The sequence below is a fragment of the Cervus canadensis genome, chromosome 2 (assembly GCF_019320065.1).
Source record: "Cervus canadensis isolate Bull #8, Minnesota chromosome 2, ASM1932006v1, whole genome shotgun sequence".
NCBI classification, from domain to species: domain Eukaryota; kingdom Metazoa; phylum Chordata; class Mammalia; order Artiodactyla; family Cervidae; genus Cervus; species Cervus canadensis.
The window spans coordinates 96,973,229-96,990,226 of NC_057387.1; the positions used below are offsets into that span (position 1 = coordinate 96,973,229).

Sequence of the window (16,998 nt, forward strand, 5' to 3'; positions counted from 1 at the left end):
AAGCCTGTGGATCCCTAGCATTATCAAGCCCCATTCCCTGGATATTAACATGCGGCTGACAACTCTACACTAGCTTGGTAGACAGAAGAGACCATTCTTCCCTTGTGACTGCCTCCATGATGTATAAAAGCTGGGAGAACTGCAGCACCTGAACTCACAGTGTGAGGCACCAGAGCCAAGAGGCCAGATGCCAGGGAAAGGGGCTACATGCCAGACCATTCACTGGGAAAGCCAAATAACCCTGGGCTGGTGTCTTGCATGTGGGTGCAGCCATCACCATCAGAAGCAGCTGTGGTCAAGGCCTCTAGCAGCAGAGGAAAGAAAGGAGACACAATTCTGATCTTTCGCATCTGTCTGGTATAGGAGAGGGGCAAGGGTGTATGAAGATGGCTTACCACAGAAGGGAGCCACAGGCGGTTCTGCAACACTTTACTGCACACCGGCCGTGTGAGGGGTCCTGGACCGGGCGTGAGCAGACGGATAAAGCCCCGCCTCCAGGGGTCCTGGACAGGGCGTGAGCAGACGGATAAAGCCCAGCCTCCAGGCAGCCCAGTCTAATATGGGAGGCACACAGGTGCCTGTCATCATGCAGCCATCCATGCAGCCAGCCACGCAGCCAGCCATGCGGCCGTGTGTTCAGTGCTGACTTAGCACCTAACAAACATATGCCGGCGCTGCTCCAGTGGTCAGGAGGCCAAGAGGGCCAGAACAGGGAAAGATTCTGAAAGAATGAGATACTTATTTGAAAATCCCTGTAAATTCACCATTTCTGTACAGTCCTTACAACCCTGTGAGGTACTTATACTGATGTCCTCGTGTTACAGGTGAAACTGAGGCTCAGAGTGGTTAAGCGGTCCGCCCTAAATCACAAAGAAAGTAAATGGCAATCTGGGATTTGAACCAAGCATGGCCTGGCTCTGAGCCTGCACTCTTAATAAATGAATAACTATTACACTTAATTATAGTAGAATGAGATAATGGGTGTCAGAGGTAGAAAATTCATAGGAAGTGGAGGAAGAGATAATTAATTCTGTATAGGAAGGAGGTGGTTCTTAAGTTTTCCTAGTGGACAAACAAGGAAAGTGTGTTTCAGACATGGATAACAAACATATACCAGGATCGAGGGAAAAGGAGGAGCTACCTGCTGGAGAGAGACAGGAGTTAAAGCTGGGAGGAAACCTGAGCATAGAAGGCTTCGCATGCCTGGCTGCGAAGCATCTTTGAAAGCCTTTGCACTGTCTCCTGCCGTGGTTTAGTCACCCTCCACTCTGCAGCGGAAACCTTTCCTCCTTGTCCTTCAAACTCCAGTGGGGTGTGGTGGGGGGAGGTGCATGCTCCTTCTGTAATGAGCTCCCTGTGCCAGCCAAATCTAAGGCCTTATGTTTGCACCCACAGACTGTAACATGCTCTAAGCTTCAGCTGACAGACGGAGGACAGAGGCCCCAGGAGTGATGAGACCTCCAGCTCTCACAGATCTCTATCACAAAGTCAAGGAACTGGCTCATTCGACTCACAGTTTAGAGTCCAACTTCAGGAGGAAGCCCAGTCGATCATATTCTGAAAGAGAAAAGTAAAGCAGAAAATGTCACTGATGTCAAGTCATTGCAGACAGTAGCAGACTGCATTCCCCAACCCAGTCCCAGACCACCGGGGCAGGCAAATGCTTCTAGACCCAAACACAAAAACTGCAATAAATTTAAGTCACCAAACTCTTGCTTAACGCCTATCTTGTGAAGGACCAGGTTAAGTGCTAGGCATTTCCCAGGCCTTATGGGCCAACCATTTTTATGCTGACGTATAACTGCCTTCCTGTTTAAATGTGGTCCTTGAAACTGAAATTTAGTAAACCAAAAAAATGGGACCCTTGAAGAATTAAGAGGGTTATTAATTCTGCTTCCTCTAAGCTCTTAGATTTATGCTGCATATACAATAGAATATTAAACAGCCATAAAAAGGAACAAAATAGTGGCATATGCAGAGAGGTAGATGGACCTAGAGACAGCCATACAGAGTGAACTAAGTCAGAAAGAGAAAAATGTCATATATTAACACATAGATGTGGAATCTAAAAAATGGTATGGATGGTCTTCTTTGCAAAGCAGAAATAGAGACACAGACATAAAGAACAAAAGTATGGATACCAAAGGGGAAGGTGGTGGGGTGGTGGGATGGATTGGGAGGTTGGGATTGACATACATAAACTGCTACGTATAAACAGATAACTAATGAGAACCTACTGCATAGCACAGGAAACTCTACCCAGTGCTTAGGGAAGGAAATCCAAAAAAGAGGGGACATATGTATACATATGGCTGAAATGCACTTTGCTGTATAGCAAAAACTGACACAGTTTTTAAAGCAACTATACTCCAATTTTTAAAAAAAGATTTATACTGAATCAGTCATGTTAACTATGGGGTGAAAATATGGCAGCCAAGGGATCTTCAAATTCACAGCAATGATTCGCTCCATGACAATCACAAAGCAGTAAAAGATCTGATTTCATAAAGGATAGGAAATTTAAAATGAAATCTAGAAACAAATTGGCAATATGTTTGTAACAAACGGTAAATCATGAATACTGTACTTAATTTCTCTATATCTTGCCTCATTCTAAAACAAAGTTGAAGCAGTTTTACAAAGTACAAGATTTTAAAAAGGAAAAAATCTTTTTTAAAATCTTGTAGGCCAAAGGAGAAATAAACATAGGAAAAAACAATAAAAAGCAGCCAGGATAGAAATACTAAAAAGTGCATGTCCTAAGGTTTTATGTGCTTGCTCGGAGACGATTACAGATATATCCCCAAGATTTCTCACAGATAGAACTAAACACAAAGCACTGTTATAATGGTTTATAGTGTCCATAAAATAAACCAGGAGACTCCCAGATCTTCTTAATACTAAGATTTTAGGGAAGTTTCCTCTTGGTCCTCAAAAATATTTGTATAAAATGATGATAGGGAGTGTCAGATAATTGCTTGTTTCATATAGCTTTGTCAATGAGTGCTAAGTATGTGTGTGTGTCTGTGTAGAGTGGCTAAATTAAAATAAGGTGGTCTAGGGATGTATTGGGTTGGCCAAAAAGTTCATTTGGGATTTCCCATAACATCTTACAGAAAACCCGAATGACCTTTTTGGCCAACTCAATAGCTCAAAGTTGGCCTAGCTTAATCTGAGGATAAAACAGAATACTAAACCTAAACAACTGTTTGGAAAAGGCCAAGCAGCACACAGCTTTCAAAGAACTCCATCTTTAATAAGCAGTTCAGTTCAGTCGATCAATCGTGTCCAACTCTTTGTGACCCCATGGACTGCAACATGCCAGGCTTCCCTGTCCATCACCAAATTCTGGAGCTTGCTCAAACTCATGCCAATCGAGTTGGTGATGCCATCCAATCATCTCATCCTTTGTCATCCCCTTCTCCTCCCGCCTTCAATCTTTCCCAGCATTAGGGTCTTTTCCAATGAGTCAGTTCTTCCCATCAGGTAGCCAAAGTATTAGAGCTTCAGCTTCAGCATCAGTCCTTCCAATGAATATTCAAGATTGATTTCCTTTAGGATTGATTGCAATCCAAGGGACTCTCAAGAGTCTTCTCTAACACCACAGTTCAAAAATATCAATTCTTCAGTACTCAGCTTTCTTTATGGTCCAACTCTCACATCCATACATGAACAAGGAATGGCCAAAAGAGGGAAATTACACGCACTGATAACCTCCCAAGAGCCACTCTGCAAGGCCAATTGAGGCCAGACTGTCCACTTTCATAAGCAGCTGAACTGCAAGGAGAGTCATTCATCTTCTTAAAACTGAAGATGTACCAACTAGGACACACAACTCAACAGGAGACTTGCCTCCCAAGGAAATTTTGCTGTTCTTGTTTGTGGCTAAGTCATGTCCAGCTCTTTCTGATCCCATGGACTGCATAAACGCTAGGCTTCCCTGTCGTTATTCTCTTGCGGAATTCACTCAAATTCGTGTCCATTGAATTGGTGATGCTGTCTAACTATCTCATCCTCTGTCACCCCCTTCTGCTTTGCCTTCAGTCTTTCCCAGCATCAGGGTCTTTTCCAATGAGTCAGCTCTTCCCATCAGGTGGCTAAAGTATTGGAGCTTCAGCTTCAGCAACAGTCCTTCCAATGAATATTTAGGGTTGATATTCTTTAGGACTGACTGGTTTGATCTTGCAGTCCAAAGGACTCTCAAGAGTCTTCTCCAGTACCACAATTTGAAAGCATCAATTCTTCTTTATTCAGCCTTCTTTATGGTCCAACTCTCACATTTGTACACGTCTACTGGAAACACCATAGCATTGACTATATGGACCTTTGTCAGCAAAGTAATGTCTCTGCTTTTTAATACGCTGTCTAGGTTTGTCATAGCTTTCCTTTCAAAGAGAAAACAGATTGTTCAATTTCACGCTAATCATCATCTGCAGTGATTTTGAAGTTCAAGAAAATAAAATCTGTCACTGCTTCCACTTTTTCTCCTCCTATTTGCCATGAAGTGATGGGACTGGATACCGTGATCTTAGCTTTTTGAATGTTAAGTTTCAAGCCAGCCTTTTCACTCTCCTTTTTCACCTTCATCAAGAGGCTCTTTAGTTCCTCTTTGCTTTCTGCCATTAGAGTGGTATCATCTGCATATTTGAGGTTGCTGATTATTTCTCCCTGCAATATTTTTTTTTTTTTTAATTCTCAAAACACTCAGTGTGGTCATGGTACTCTGTACTGTGCTTAGGCTCGAGTTCATATTCCTTAACTTGGCAGGTAAGTCTTTTTCACACCTTGGTCTTTTCTTTTTTTTTAATTTTTAAAATTAATTTATTTTTAATTAAAGGATAATTGCTTTACAGAATTTTGTTGTTTTCTGTCAAACATCAACATGAATCAGTCATAGGTGTACATATGTCCCGTCCCTCCCTGAAATCTTGATTCTAGCTTGTGATTCATCCAGCCTAGCATTTTGCATATAAGTTAAATAAGGGTGACAATACACAGCCTTGTTGTATTCCTTTCCCAGTTTTGAACCAGTCAGTTACTCCATTTCCAGTTCTGTTGCTTCTTGACCTGCACACAGGTCTCTCAAGAGACAAGTAAAGTGGTCTGGTAATCCCTACTCTTTAAGAATTTTCCAGTTTGCTGTGATCCACACAGTGAAAGACTTTCATGTAGTCAATGAAGCAGAAATAGATGTTTTTCTGGAATCCCCTTGCTTTCTCTATGATCCAGTGAATGTTGGCAATTTGATCTCTAGTTCCTCTGCCTTTTCTTTTTTTTAAAAATTTATTTATTTATTTTAATTGGAGGCTAATTATTTTACAATATTGTAGTGGGTTTTGCCATACATTGACATGAATCAGCCATGGATGTACATGTGTTCCCCATCCCGAACCCCCCTCCCACCTTCCTCCCCATCCCATCCCTCAGGGTCATCCCAGTGCACCAGCCCTGAGCACTTGTCTCATGCATCGAACCTGGACTGGTGCTCTGTTTCACATATGATAATATACATGTTTCAATGCTATTCTCTCAAATTATCCCACCATCCCTCTGCCTTTTCTAAACTCAGCTTATACATCTGAAGATCTTGGTTCACGTACTGCTGAAGCCTAGCTTGAAGGAGTTTGAGCATAAGCTTAACTAGCATGGGGGCTTCCCTGGTGGCTCAGCTGGTAAAGAATCTGCCTGCAATGCAGGAGACCTGGGTTTGATTCCTGGGTCAGAAAGATCTGCTGGAGAAGGGATAGGGTACCCACTCCAGTATTCTGACCTGGAGAATTCCTGGGTCTTTTCTCCGGTTGAAGAGTCAGACACGACTGAGCGATTTTCACTTTTTCACTTTAAATAGCATGCAAAATGAGTGCATTGTATAGTAATTTGAACATTCTTTGTCATTGCCTTTCTTTGGGATTGGAATGAAAACAGACCTTTTCCACACCTGTGGCCACTGATGAGTTTTCCAAATTTGTTGACATATTGAGTGCAGCACTTTAACAGCATCATTTTTAAGGATTTTTAAATAGCTCAGCTAGAATTTCATCACCTCCACTAGTTTTGTTTGTCATAATGCTTCCTATGGCCCACTTGACTTCACATTCCAGGATGTCTGGCTCTAGGTAAGTGACCACACCATCGTGGTTATCTGGGTCACTAAGACCTTTTTGTATAGTTCTTCTGTGTATTCTTCTGTATTCTTCTTGCCATTTCTTCTTAATCTCTTCTGCTTCTGTTAGGTCCTTATTGTTTCTATTCTTTATCGTGCCCATCTTTGCATGAACTATTTCACTCGTATCTCCAATTTTCCTGAAGAGATCTCTAGTCTTTCCCATTCTATTGTTTTCCTCTATTTCTTTGCATCGTTCATTGAAGAAGGCCTTCTTATCTCTCCTTGCTATTCTCTGGAACTCTGCATTCAGTTGGGTATATCTTTCCCCTTCTCCCTTACTTTTCACTTCTGTTTTTTCTTCAGCTATTTCTAAGGCCTCCTCCAACAACCACTTTGCCTTCTTGCTGTTTTCTTTTTCTTTTTTCACACTTCTTTTTCTCTGGGATGATTTTGGTCACTGCCTCCTGTACAATGTTATGAATCTCTGTCCATAGTTTTTCAGGCACTCTGTCTACCAGATCTAATTCCTTGAATCTATTCATCACCTCCACTATATAATCATAAGAGATTTGATTTAGGTCCTACCTGAATGGCCTAGTGGTCATTTTCCTTAATTTCTTCTAAGCCTGAATTTTGCAGGAGTTGATGATCTGAGGTCTTGTTTTGTTGACTGTATAGAGCTTCTCCATCTTTGGCTGCAAAGAATATAATCAATTTGATTTCAGTATTGACCATTTGGTGGTATCCACATGTAGAATCATTTCTTATATTCTTGGAAGAGAGTGTTTGCTATGACCAGTGCGTTCTCTTGACAATACTCTGTTAGCCTTTGCCCGATTCATTCTGTACTCCAAGGCCAAATTTTCCTGTTACTCCAGGTATATGCTGACTTCCTTCTTTTGCATTCCAATCCCCTATGATGAAAAGGACAACTTTATTTTTTTTTTTGGTGTTAGTTCTAGAAGGTCTTATAGGTCTTCATAGAACCGGCAGCTTCTTCAGCATCAGTGTTTGGGGCATAAACTTGGACTACTCTTCACTTTCTGCCATTAGATACTGATGTTGAATGGTTTGTCTTGGAAATGAACAGAGATCATTCTGTCATTTTTGAGATTGCACCCAAGTACTGCATTTCAGACTCTTTGGTTGACTGTGAGAGCTGCTCCATTTCTTCTAAAGGATTCTCATGTACAGTAGTAGATACAATGTTCATCTGAATTAAATGCACCCGTTTCTGTCCATTTTTGTTCACTGATTCCTAAGATGTCTATCTTCACTCTTGCCATCTCCTGCTTGATCATGTCCAATTTACCTTGATTCATGGCCCTAACATTCCAGGTTCCTATGCAATATTGTTCTCTATAGCAACAGACTTTACTTTCACCACCAGACACATCCAAAACTGAGCATCGTTTCTGCTCTGACCCAGCCGCTTCATTCTTTCTGGATCTATTAGTAATTGCCCTCTGTTCTTCCCCAGTAGAACACTCGATATCTTACGACCTGAGGGGCTCATCTTCCAGGGTCATATATTTTGCCTTTTCATACTGTTCATGAGGTTCTCACGACAAGAATACCGGAGCGGTTTGCCATTCCCTCCTCCAGTGGATGTTTTGTCAGAACTTTTCACTGTGACCCATCTTAGGTGGCCTTGCACAGCACAGCTCATAGCTTCATTGAGTTATGCAAGCCCCTTCACCACAACAAGGCTATGATCCATGAAGGGGACCCCGAGAGAAGACACTTGGGCAAGTGACAGCCTTTCCCCAAGATAATTCTGGTTTTGCTCTAATTCAGACAAATGGAAAAGAGACGTTGCTTAATATATCAGGTACTTACAAAAATCAATAAGGTTTCAATTTTAAAAATAAACTGCAAACAAAATTTCCCAAAAGAGTTAGTTTCAAAGCTGAATACTGTTTCAACAATCTGGTTTTACCCTTCCATCAAAAAGATAACCTCATTAATTTGCCAACACCTGTTGCTTTTTCTCCATGTGGCCATAAACTTGGGGAAACTATCCTGTTACTCCTTATCAGATATGTGCTAAGATACCTTCGGACATACAGAGAATCTATGTTTTGGCCGATTCTTCCTCCAGAGAGGCCAGAGGATATTTTCCCCTTGTTGCAAACTGAAAAGTCAGGGCCAAGTAGGAATAAAACATAAACCAGGGAAGAGGATGAGTGTAATGCCCTTCTGCAGCAAGTCACATGACTTACTTGTTGAAAGCTGAAATGTCTTCTTCACCACATATTTTTGTATGGTAACTATGATTATATTTATGGGTTATTTTCCAATGGCATCTTAAGTTGTGTTTTATACACTCATACAGACTAATTGCACATTAAACATGTAAGAACACTTTGTGCTTCTAGATAAATTATATCCTTCCCTTCCATGGTTCTTTTAGATTATCTGCTGTTTTCTCTCTTTGTTAAGAAACATAAGCACCAGAAGTATTTCACATTTAGTCTTCAGTTTAAGAAAATGTAACTGCATGAGTCCAATGATGATAAATGGCAACTGACATTGGGGTTCAGCTCACAGAGCCAAGAGGGAATGGAGTCCCCCTGGTGATTCCATGTCCTGTCGAAGGGGGCAGCCTCCCCCATCTCCGGCTATCTATGCCTGGCAGTAAGGCAGACCTGGCGTTGCCACATCTTCCAGGGTTTTTTAAGTCAAGAATTTGGATCTTTTATGGTAAAATTCCTCAATTTGTAAATACTGGCAATAGATTCAAGAAAAAATTAAAGATTACGAGGATCAACTGAAGTATGTCCATGGCCCAGATGCAGCAGTGTAAACTCTGTCTTACACTGGCAGATATGTTGACTACAAAGGACATGGCCTGTATTCCCAGAATTTGTTGCAGAAAAGGATGTATGAATATGCTGGTGTGGGGTGGCTTTAGGTCCTTTCCTAAAGATCTGCCCAGCAGGCTGTTGGGTCCTCAACAGCCAGAAATAAGAGCAGATTCCGAGAGTCCCAGGAGCTACACCAGGAGTGAGTGACAAGGCTCTGGTGAATGCACTGCCCACATCAGGGGACCTGCAGGGGAGAGGTCCCCAGCTGGAGGGGTCTGCAAAACATCTACAGGAGACCCCACAAGAGTCAGCTTTACACATTGGCCAGTCCAGAGAGTGCCCACACTATCTTATGTCTTCTCTGCTCATCCTCTCTCTCCCTTCCCTGCCGATTCCACAGAGGTTCGAAACCACAGCTGGCAACCCGGGTACAAGTGGAAAGAGGAGGACAAACAGGGTACAGACCCTTCCTGGGTCAGCACTGCTGCTTCTAAACCCTGTGCTGGGAGGGGAAGTCACTGCAGCGCTGAATGAGCTGAAAGCTATGCTATTACATAACGCGGGACACTAATTTTGGAATTGGTGACTCAATACGACCATGGGATTTCTATTACCTCAGAGGTACCAAAAAATTCTCTGGACCTCCCACACTGAAAACATCCTAAGGGGACACAGAGAGACCAATGAAAGTGGCTGTGATTAACCTCTGATGTTTCCTGCATGTTCAACATACTGGTTGCACTAACTTAGGTAAATACAGCTATTTGGAGGTTCCTGTAACCAAACTGTGGGAAAGGCCCGGGAGCAGGGTTTCAGAGATGACCGAAAGTGACTGGAATGCCAGCACACCTCCCTCCGTCAGCTTCACTCTCCCTGCTAGCTTAGTCAGGAGACAAATTCTCAACTCTGTTTCCTCTTAGGAAGACTCTTGGGTTCTGTTTGGGTTCTCCTTTCCTGTGCTGTGGCCTGGAGATCCTGTCTAGGCCATTAGCTTGGGCAGTTATAGGGTTAGTCTCATTTATTTCCCATCTTTCAAAGACCAGGGTCCTGTGCCATCTACAGTTCAATGTCTGAAAGAACCCTTCTTTCCCATATAGTTTGTCTATTTTTCAGTTGTTTCTCCTCCTTTTTTCACTTTTTTCTTATCTGGTCTAGACTTCACCATACTTAACTGTTTAGTTTAGCCTGCCCCAATGATCTTTCCATTGCACCAATACCAAATCTCTCAATCCTGCCCAACCCTTTCTCCTGACTCCAGACTTGGGCATCCGGCTGACATCTCCACTTTGATACCTATAGTGACCTGAAACTCAGGCTGCCTCACAGAGTTCATTTTCACCACATGCATAGCCTCCTCCTGTATGCCCTGCCGTAATGAGTGGTACCACTTTTCACCCAGAATATCTCACTGTATACAAACATGTTCCTGAAGTAGCATGTGAATTCAGCTTATACAATGAAAATGCTCTTTTGAGTGTACCAACTCTTCAGGGAAAATTCACCTCTGGGGAAGCGGGCAGTAAAGCCCAGTTCTCACTGGCAGTCAACTGATGCCAAATCTGTAATGAGAATGGAAGACCCTGGGACTCTCACGTCACTAGACACAACACATGCTGATGTACATACACAGCTGAAGGTCCTCTCCTCGCAGGTGTCAGAGCAGCAATACCACAGCTGCACAGTGAAGGAGAGATGTTTAGTCTGGTGGTTAGGCTGCCTGCCTCAGCCAGGCCAGAGACCCTGGCATTATAAAAACCCCTAACCAGGGCGTGCGCGTGTGTCCCTTGCCTGGCTCCAGGTGTGTAGAGGCATGAATGATGCAAGTCTCTGTTCTTCTCTTCCTGCACCTGTACCAAGTCAGACTTGTGAATGCATAAAGTGCCTGTTCAAATGCTTCAAGTCTTAAAATTAACCATTAACTCTTCCACTGCCATTTCAAAGCAGTAAGTTGGTGTTCTGAACTCATGTAAACTCCTAGAAGGTTCAGAAATTGGATGTAGACAAAAGGAGGCCATGCACTAAAGTGTGTATGTACCTAATAATGTCTCTATCAGGCAAAATTAAAAGACTTACAAGGAGAATGACATAACGGGTCTCCTGTCATCATAATGGGAAACTCATAGACCACTGAAAACCAGGCTCACACAGTCAGTGAGAAAGCAGATGATCTGAACAGAACAATGAATAAATAAATTTGAACTAGCTGAAAAACAGAGTACCTTACACCTGACAAATGGAGAATGCTATTCTCTTCAAGTATATTTGGAAACTATGAAAACTGACCACCTGAGAGGCATAAACGCCAAGATAAAAATTAATAAACGTTGAAACAAGCTCAAGTTTTTAACTTAAAAACTTAAAAACATTTTTGTTTCACAGCAATTTGAAATTTTAATACATTCCATAACACTTGGTATTTTATTTGATCATAATTGTATAATGTAAAGGAAATTAAAAATGTTTTCATAATTCCCTGTCTAAATAACCCTGAGTCCCCTCCTGCTTATCTTAGCAGGGGGTCCAGATATTATCACCTTCTACTTATGCTGTCATGTATAAGTGGCTGGGGTACTGACTACACAGTAATATTCTCTTCTAGGATGAAGGGGGAGCTCGCTGAAAGAAAGTGTCCCACTCCAGCCCCACTCTCAAGCCACTGAGCCCCAGAATGGACTTTCAGGGAATACAGGTGTGCGTGGTGAGCCAACTGTGCGACTGGCCCTTTCAGTTCCTAGTGACCCACCTCCTCTGATCACTGTAAAGAGCCACCACAAATTCCCGTGCGCGGTCACTGTGCTTTGAAAACAAAGCAGATGCTTAGGCTGATGACAGTAATGAATATTCCCCAGGAAGGCCAGCTTGAGGAAAATTACTGAAGTAGATGAAGTTTAGTATAAGGGATAAAAACATGGCCTTGATTCTATCAGAAAACTGCAGCACTTCATATTAGAATACACGAAAGTCAGAAAAGCAGGACAGGCCATCAGGCAAGAAAAGTCCAAGCACGTAAGAGAAGAACTCTGCTGCAAGATCGGTTTTCAAGGGGGTCTCTGGCTCCAGTCTCTGAGCTATGATGAATTGCTAAGTGCAAAGGGCATAGGGGTAAATGGAATGAGGACCTATCCTAACCAAAATAGATCCCTCTTTTCTAAAGAAAAGGCACTGTACAGCCTCCAATAAAAGTCACAGGCTATATTAAACATAAGTAATGTATGTCCTGGCTTGGGTGGAGGAGGAAGTTGGCAACAGTTGCAAATGGATTGTGGGACATGCCAGACAAAGGGAAGAACTGAGGGAATGACTCTTTATTGAGCATCTACTGTGAATTCATACTGCTTTCAGAACTTTCACCTACACTCTCAGTCTGACTCTTACAACTCCTACAAGGTAGGTATTTTTTTCATTTTACAGAGAAGGGAGCAGAGTCTTGGAGACAAGAAATAACATGTTCAAGATCCCCAACCAGTACATGGACCAGCTGGGGTGTTGTTGAACCAACCAGGTTTGACTCTGCGGCTTCTTGTCTTTACATTATGCTACACTGACTCTCTGAGGAAATAAGAAAAGCAGACCCTCAAACTAGGAGAGCTGCCATGAGAGCAATTATCTACACCCACCTCCCTCTCCTGGCTCCAGGGTGGGGTCAGAAGGCCGAGCCACGCCCACACATGAACCATGGGAGTCCCACCAAGGCCCAAGAGGGGCTGGCCAAAGTGCAAACAGCTCCCACATCAAGTCAGGAAAATAAATCATAATGTAGGATCAATTAATCAAAGACAAACTAAAATAGGAAAAGCAGTTACATAAAATAAACACAGCAAAAATTCACTGACCTGGACTAAATTAACTGACCCAGTAAAGTAAGTTAGAAGTTCACCAACTGAAGCCCAGTCTCAGATGGGTGTACACTGGTGTGGGGGAGGACAGAGGCCTAGCGAGCAGATCCTGATGAGAGGAGGCCCTCACTGCCTGTGCGCCCTCCACCCAAGCAGCCTGGGGCCTCCCCTGGCAGGTAGAAGTCCCATCCCAACACAGGCTGAGAGGCCATGCACCAACTCTCCTCTGTCCTGGGAAGGAAGGTAGATGCCTAGAGCTGAGCAGACAGTAAATTCAATTCTATTCATGATATCAAGTATGCCCAGACTATGCCAGGGCATGCTGTGCTAAGCGGCAAGATTTTGAATGACAGCATGTCAAAAGGGCAGCTGGGACAGGAAATAGAAAAAATGGCTCACTGCGGTTTGTATCTGAAACTTCATGGAGCTTACTGTCTAGTGCATGTGTGGGTGTGTATGCGTTAGTTGCTCAGTTGTGTCCAACTCTTTGCCACCCCATAGACTGTAGCCCTCCAGGCTCCTCTGTCCATGGAATTCTCCAGGCAAGAACACTAGAGTGGGTTGCCATTCCCTTGTCCAGAGGATCTTCCCAACCCAAGAATCAAACCAGGGGCCTCCTGCATTGGAGGCAGATTCTTTACCATCTGAGCCACCAGGGAAGCCCCACCCATTGGGTGGATATATATAAATAATCACTAAGCACAGATACAGTCCTTCTCTCCAAACAAAAATAATTTTATTTTTCCCAGTTTTAGGAATAACACAAGCTAACTATAAAAATCCAAATGAAAAAAAACTTAAAAAGAATGAAGTAAGAATCATTCAAAACTCCCATTATCTAAAGCTATTTGCTGCAAACATTTTGGTATCTTCCCAGAAATCGCTTTTCACAAATATATGTGTAAATATGCATATATAATTTTACTTTCATGTACCTTCAATACACATGCTGTTTGTTCCTATTTTGTTCACTCAAGAATACCCTCAACATCTTCTATGCCAATAAAAATAAAATTGCACCATCATTTCTAATGGCTGCACAGTACTCCACTGTATGGACATGCCATTGGATACTGGACAATGTCCTATTGTGTCCTAAATAATGTTTCTATTTTTCTACTCTTCCTCCTTTCAATGAATATTTCCTGAGCACCTATTATGTGCTGGGTACAGTTCCAGGTTCCAGGGACACAGTCATGAACAGGAAAGGCAAGGTCCCTGGCCACATGAAGCCTACATGTTAGTTGGGGGGTGGGGGGCGGATAACTAAATAAGGTAAATAAATAAACAATTTGAAGGAAGGTAAATAAGCAGGTAATTTGAAGGATAGATGACAGCTAAGAAAAAATAAAGGCATATCTGCTTAGAGAAAGGTTGGAGATAAAGAGAGTAGACTAGATAAAGTGCTCTGGGAGAGCCTTCTTGCAGAGGTGATATTTGAACAGAGATTTGAGACAAATATGCAAAGTAAAAGATAAAAGCATTCTAAGCAGAAGAAAAGTGAGTACAAAGACCCTGGGGCAGGAAGGAACCTGGCATATCCATGGAATGGCAGGAATGCCAATGTGGCTTGAGGGCAGTGAGGGGACAAATGAACAAAAATGAAAGTGTTGAGATAATTAGAAATTGGAGTAGGACACTGTAGTTAACAGCATTTGGACTAGAGAGATTTCAGGTGGAACAAGATATGATCTGATTCACATTGATAAAACATGACTCTGACTACAACATAGAGAATGGACCACTGGGAGGCAACCAGCGAGCAGAGAGAGACCAGTTAAGAGATGTTTACTTGTCTAAGAGGGGAGAAGATGGTACCTTGGACAGTGATGCTTGAAAGAAGGACACACCATGAAGACAGAAAAGGTAGGAAAGGGTGAGGAAGAGGAATAATCAAGGTGATCACAAGGTCTGTGACTTGAATTGTTTTGTAGGTAAAGAAGAAAATATGGGGGACAAACAGATTTTGGCATACAGACCCTGCACATTTCATCATATGTATACATAAGCATTTTATTTTTGGGGGGTGGGTACCATGATTTGTTTTCAGTTTTTTAAAAAAGTTTGACTTTCAATTATTCATTGCTAGTATACAGAAATACAATTAATTTTTTGCATTCTGATTTTGCATCTTGTTATCTTGCTAAACTCAGTTATTAGTTCTAGCAGTTTTAAAAAACAGATTCCTTGGGATTTTCTACGTAGGAAACCATGTCACCTATGAAGAGGGTTGGTTTTATTTGTTCTTTTCCCATCTGCATTTTTTTTCATTCTTTTTCTTCTCAGTGTACTGGCTAGGACTTTCAGGAGTGGTTCTTGATCTTAGGGGGAGAGCAGCTGTACCATAAAGTATGATGTTTGCTGTAGGCTTTTTGTAGATGCCCTATATCAGATTGAAAAAGTTCCCTTCTAAGTTTTCTGAGAATTCTTATCGTGAGCAGGTGTGGAATTTTAACATGCTTTTTCTTTATCAATTGACATGACCATGTAGTTTTTCTTCTTTAAACAGTTAATATGGTAGATTACACTGATTGACTTTTGAATGTTGAACCAGCCTTCCATTCCCAGGGTAAACCCTACTTGGGCACCAAATTTGGGAAGTTTAAGCCATTACTTCTTCAAACATTTCTTCTGTACTGCACTCTTTCTCTCCTTCTGGGACTCCAATGACACAGACTGTAAACCTTCCAGCATTGTCCCATAAGTTACTGAGCCACCGCTCAACCTCTTTGACATTTTTTCTTCTATTGTTCACATTGGATAGTTTCTACTGCTTTATTTTCAAGTTTACTGATTCTTTGCTCATCATCTCCATTTTGTGATTGAGCCCATTCAGTAGAGTTTTTAAATTTTCAATTATTGTATTTTTTTCTTTTATCTCCATTTGGTTATATATACAAGTTTTTTTCTTTTTCTGCTAACACTTTCTATCTAAATTCATGTCAACAGTGTTTATCCTTACTTTTGAGAGCATTTTTTTTTTAACAGTTTACTTACAAGATTACCAGTTTATTATGAAAGGATTTAACTCAGAAACAGCCAGATGGCAGAGATGGAGAAAGGCATCCAGGACCATTTGTATAAATGCCACTTTGAAGTCTGTCAGATTATTTCAACATCTGTGTCATTCTAGCATCAGCATCTATTGATTGTCTCTCCCAGGCAAGTTGAGATTTTCCTGGTTCTTCATATGATAATTAATTTTAGATTGTGTCTTATATATTTTGAATATTATATTGTGAATTGTGTTTAAATCTTGTTTAAATCCAGGTCTGATTTAAATCCAGTGGAGAATGCTGATATTTTTGTTTCACCAGACAATCAGCCAGGTTGGATTTAGGTGACAAGTTCTGACCAGCCTTCTGTGAGTCGTGGTTTCAATGCCAGTTCTATTTTCAAAGCCTGTTCATATGTGTCCTCTGTGTACACTACCCAGTGTCTAGTCTGGTCCATTCCTTAGCTCAGTTCTCTAAATGTTTGGTGTGTTGGTTGGAATCAGACGCGCACATGCACGTTAGCTCAGGGTTAGCCCAGAAGTTCACATACATTATGGAGTCACTTTCCTGAGCTGCTTCCCCTCTGCCATCTCCTTGCACTTTCCAGTTTATTGCGCCTCCCCTTCTTGATCCTCTGGCCCAAAAGCTGAGGTTTTTATTTACCCCTTTCTGCCACACATGTCCTAAACTGTAACCAAATCTGGAACCAAGCAACAAGAAGGCCAAGAGAGAAAAGGCAACTGGATTTCCTCCCACCCTCTTGGGATTACAGAAAGGAAGTTTTGATCAAAGAAGAATATTTCCTTTCCTCAGTTTTAGGTGCTTGAGAGCCCCACTGCTGTTACTGAGCACTGCCATCATCACCACTCAGGGGACTGCCGGGGGATTAAGGCATGAGAAAACCGAAAAAAATGACCTTTGGGATGCCCCCCTCTATCCGAGCCTTAGAGCTCCTTCCCCAACCAAAACCATAACTAGAGGTCTTCTGGAATTCTCTCCAGTTTTGCCCTGATGTTTACTCTGTTTGTGCTCAGGTTTTGGGATGCCTCGAGTCCATGAGATGGGATACCAGAGGAAAAATGAGAAATCCACTGCCAGTGTGGTAGTACTTCTAATTCTAGTTTTTTCCTCCAATCTGTCTACTACTGTTTATATTTCAGAGTCTTCAAATAGCTGCTAAATGTCCAGGCCTTTAGTTGCTTTCAGTGACAGAGATAGATTCTTACACATGTATCTTATACATATATTCAGGT

General features: G+C 42.0%; 1 protein-coding gene across 2 annotated transcripts in view; it reads right to left on the reverse strand.

The window, feature by feature from the left end:
* ST3GAL3 (ST3 beta-galactoside alpha-2,3-sialyltransferase 3) overlaps positions 1-16,998 on the reverse strand; it is a 204,236-nt gene that overhangs the window by 93,597 nt on the left and 93,641 nt on the right. For both annotated transcript variants that reach the window (XM_043461581.1, XM_043461580.1), the window contains one exon: positions 1,515-1,557. In XM_043461581.1, coding sequence (XP_043317516.1) covers positions 1,515-1,557 — 43 coding nt within the window. The remainder of the gene's footprint in view (positions 1-1,514; positions 1,558-16,998) is intronic.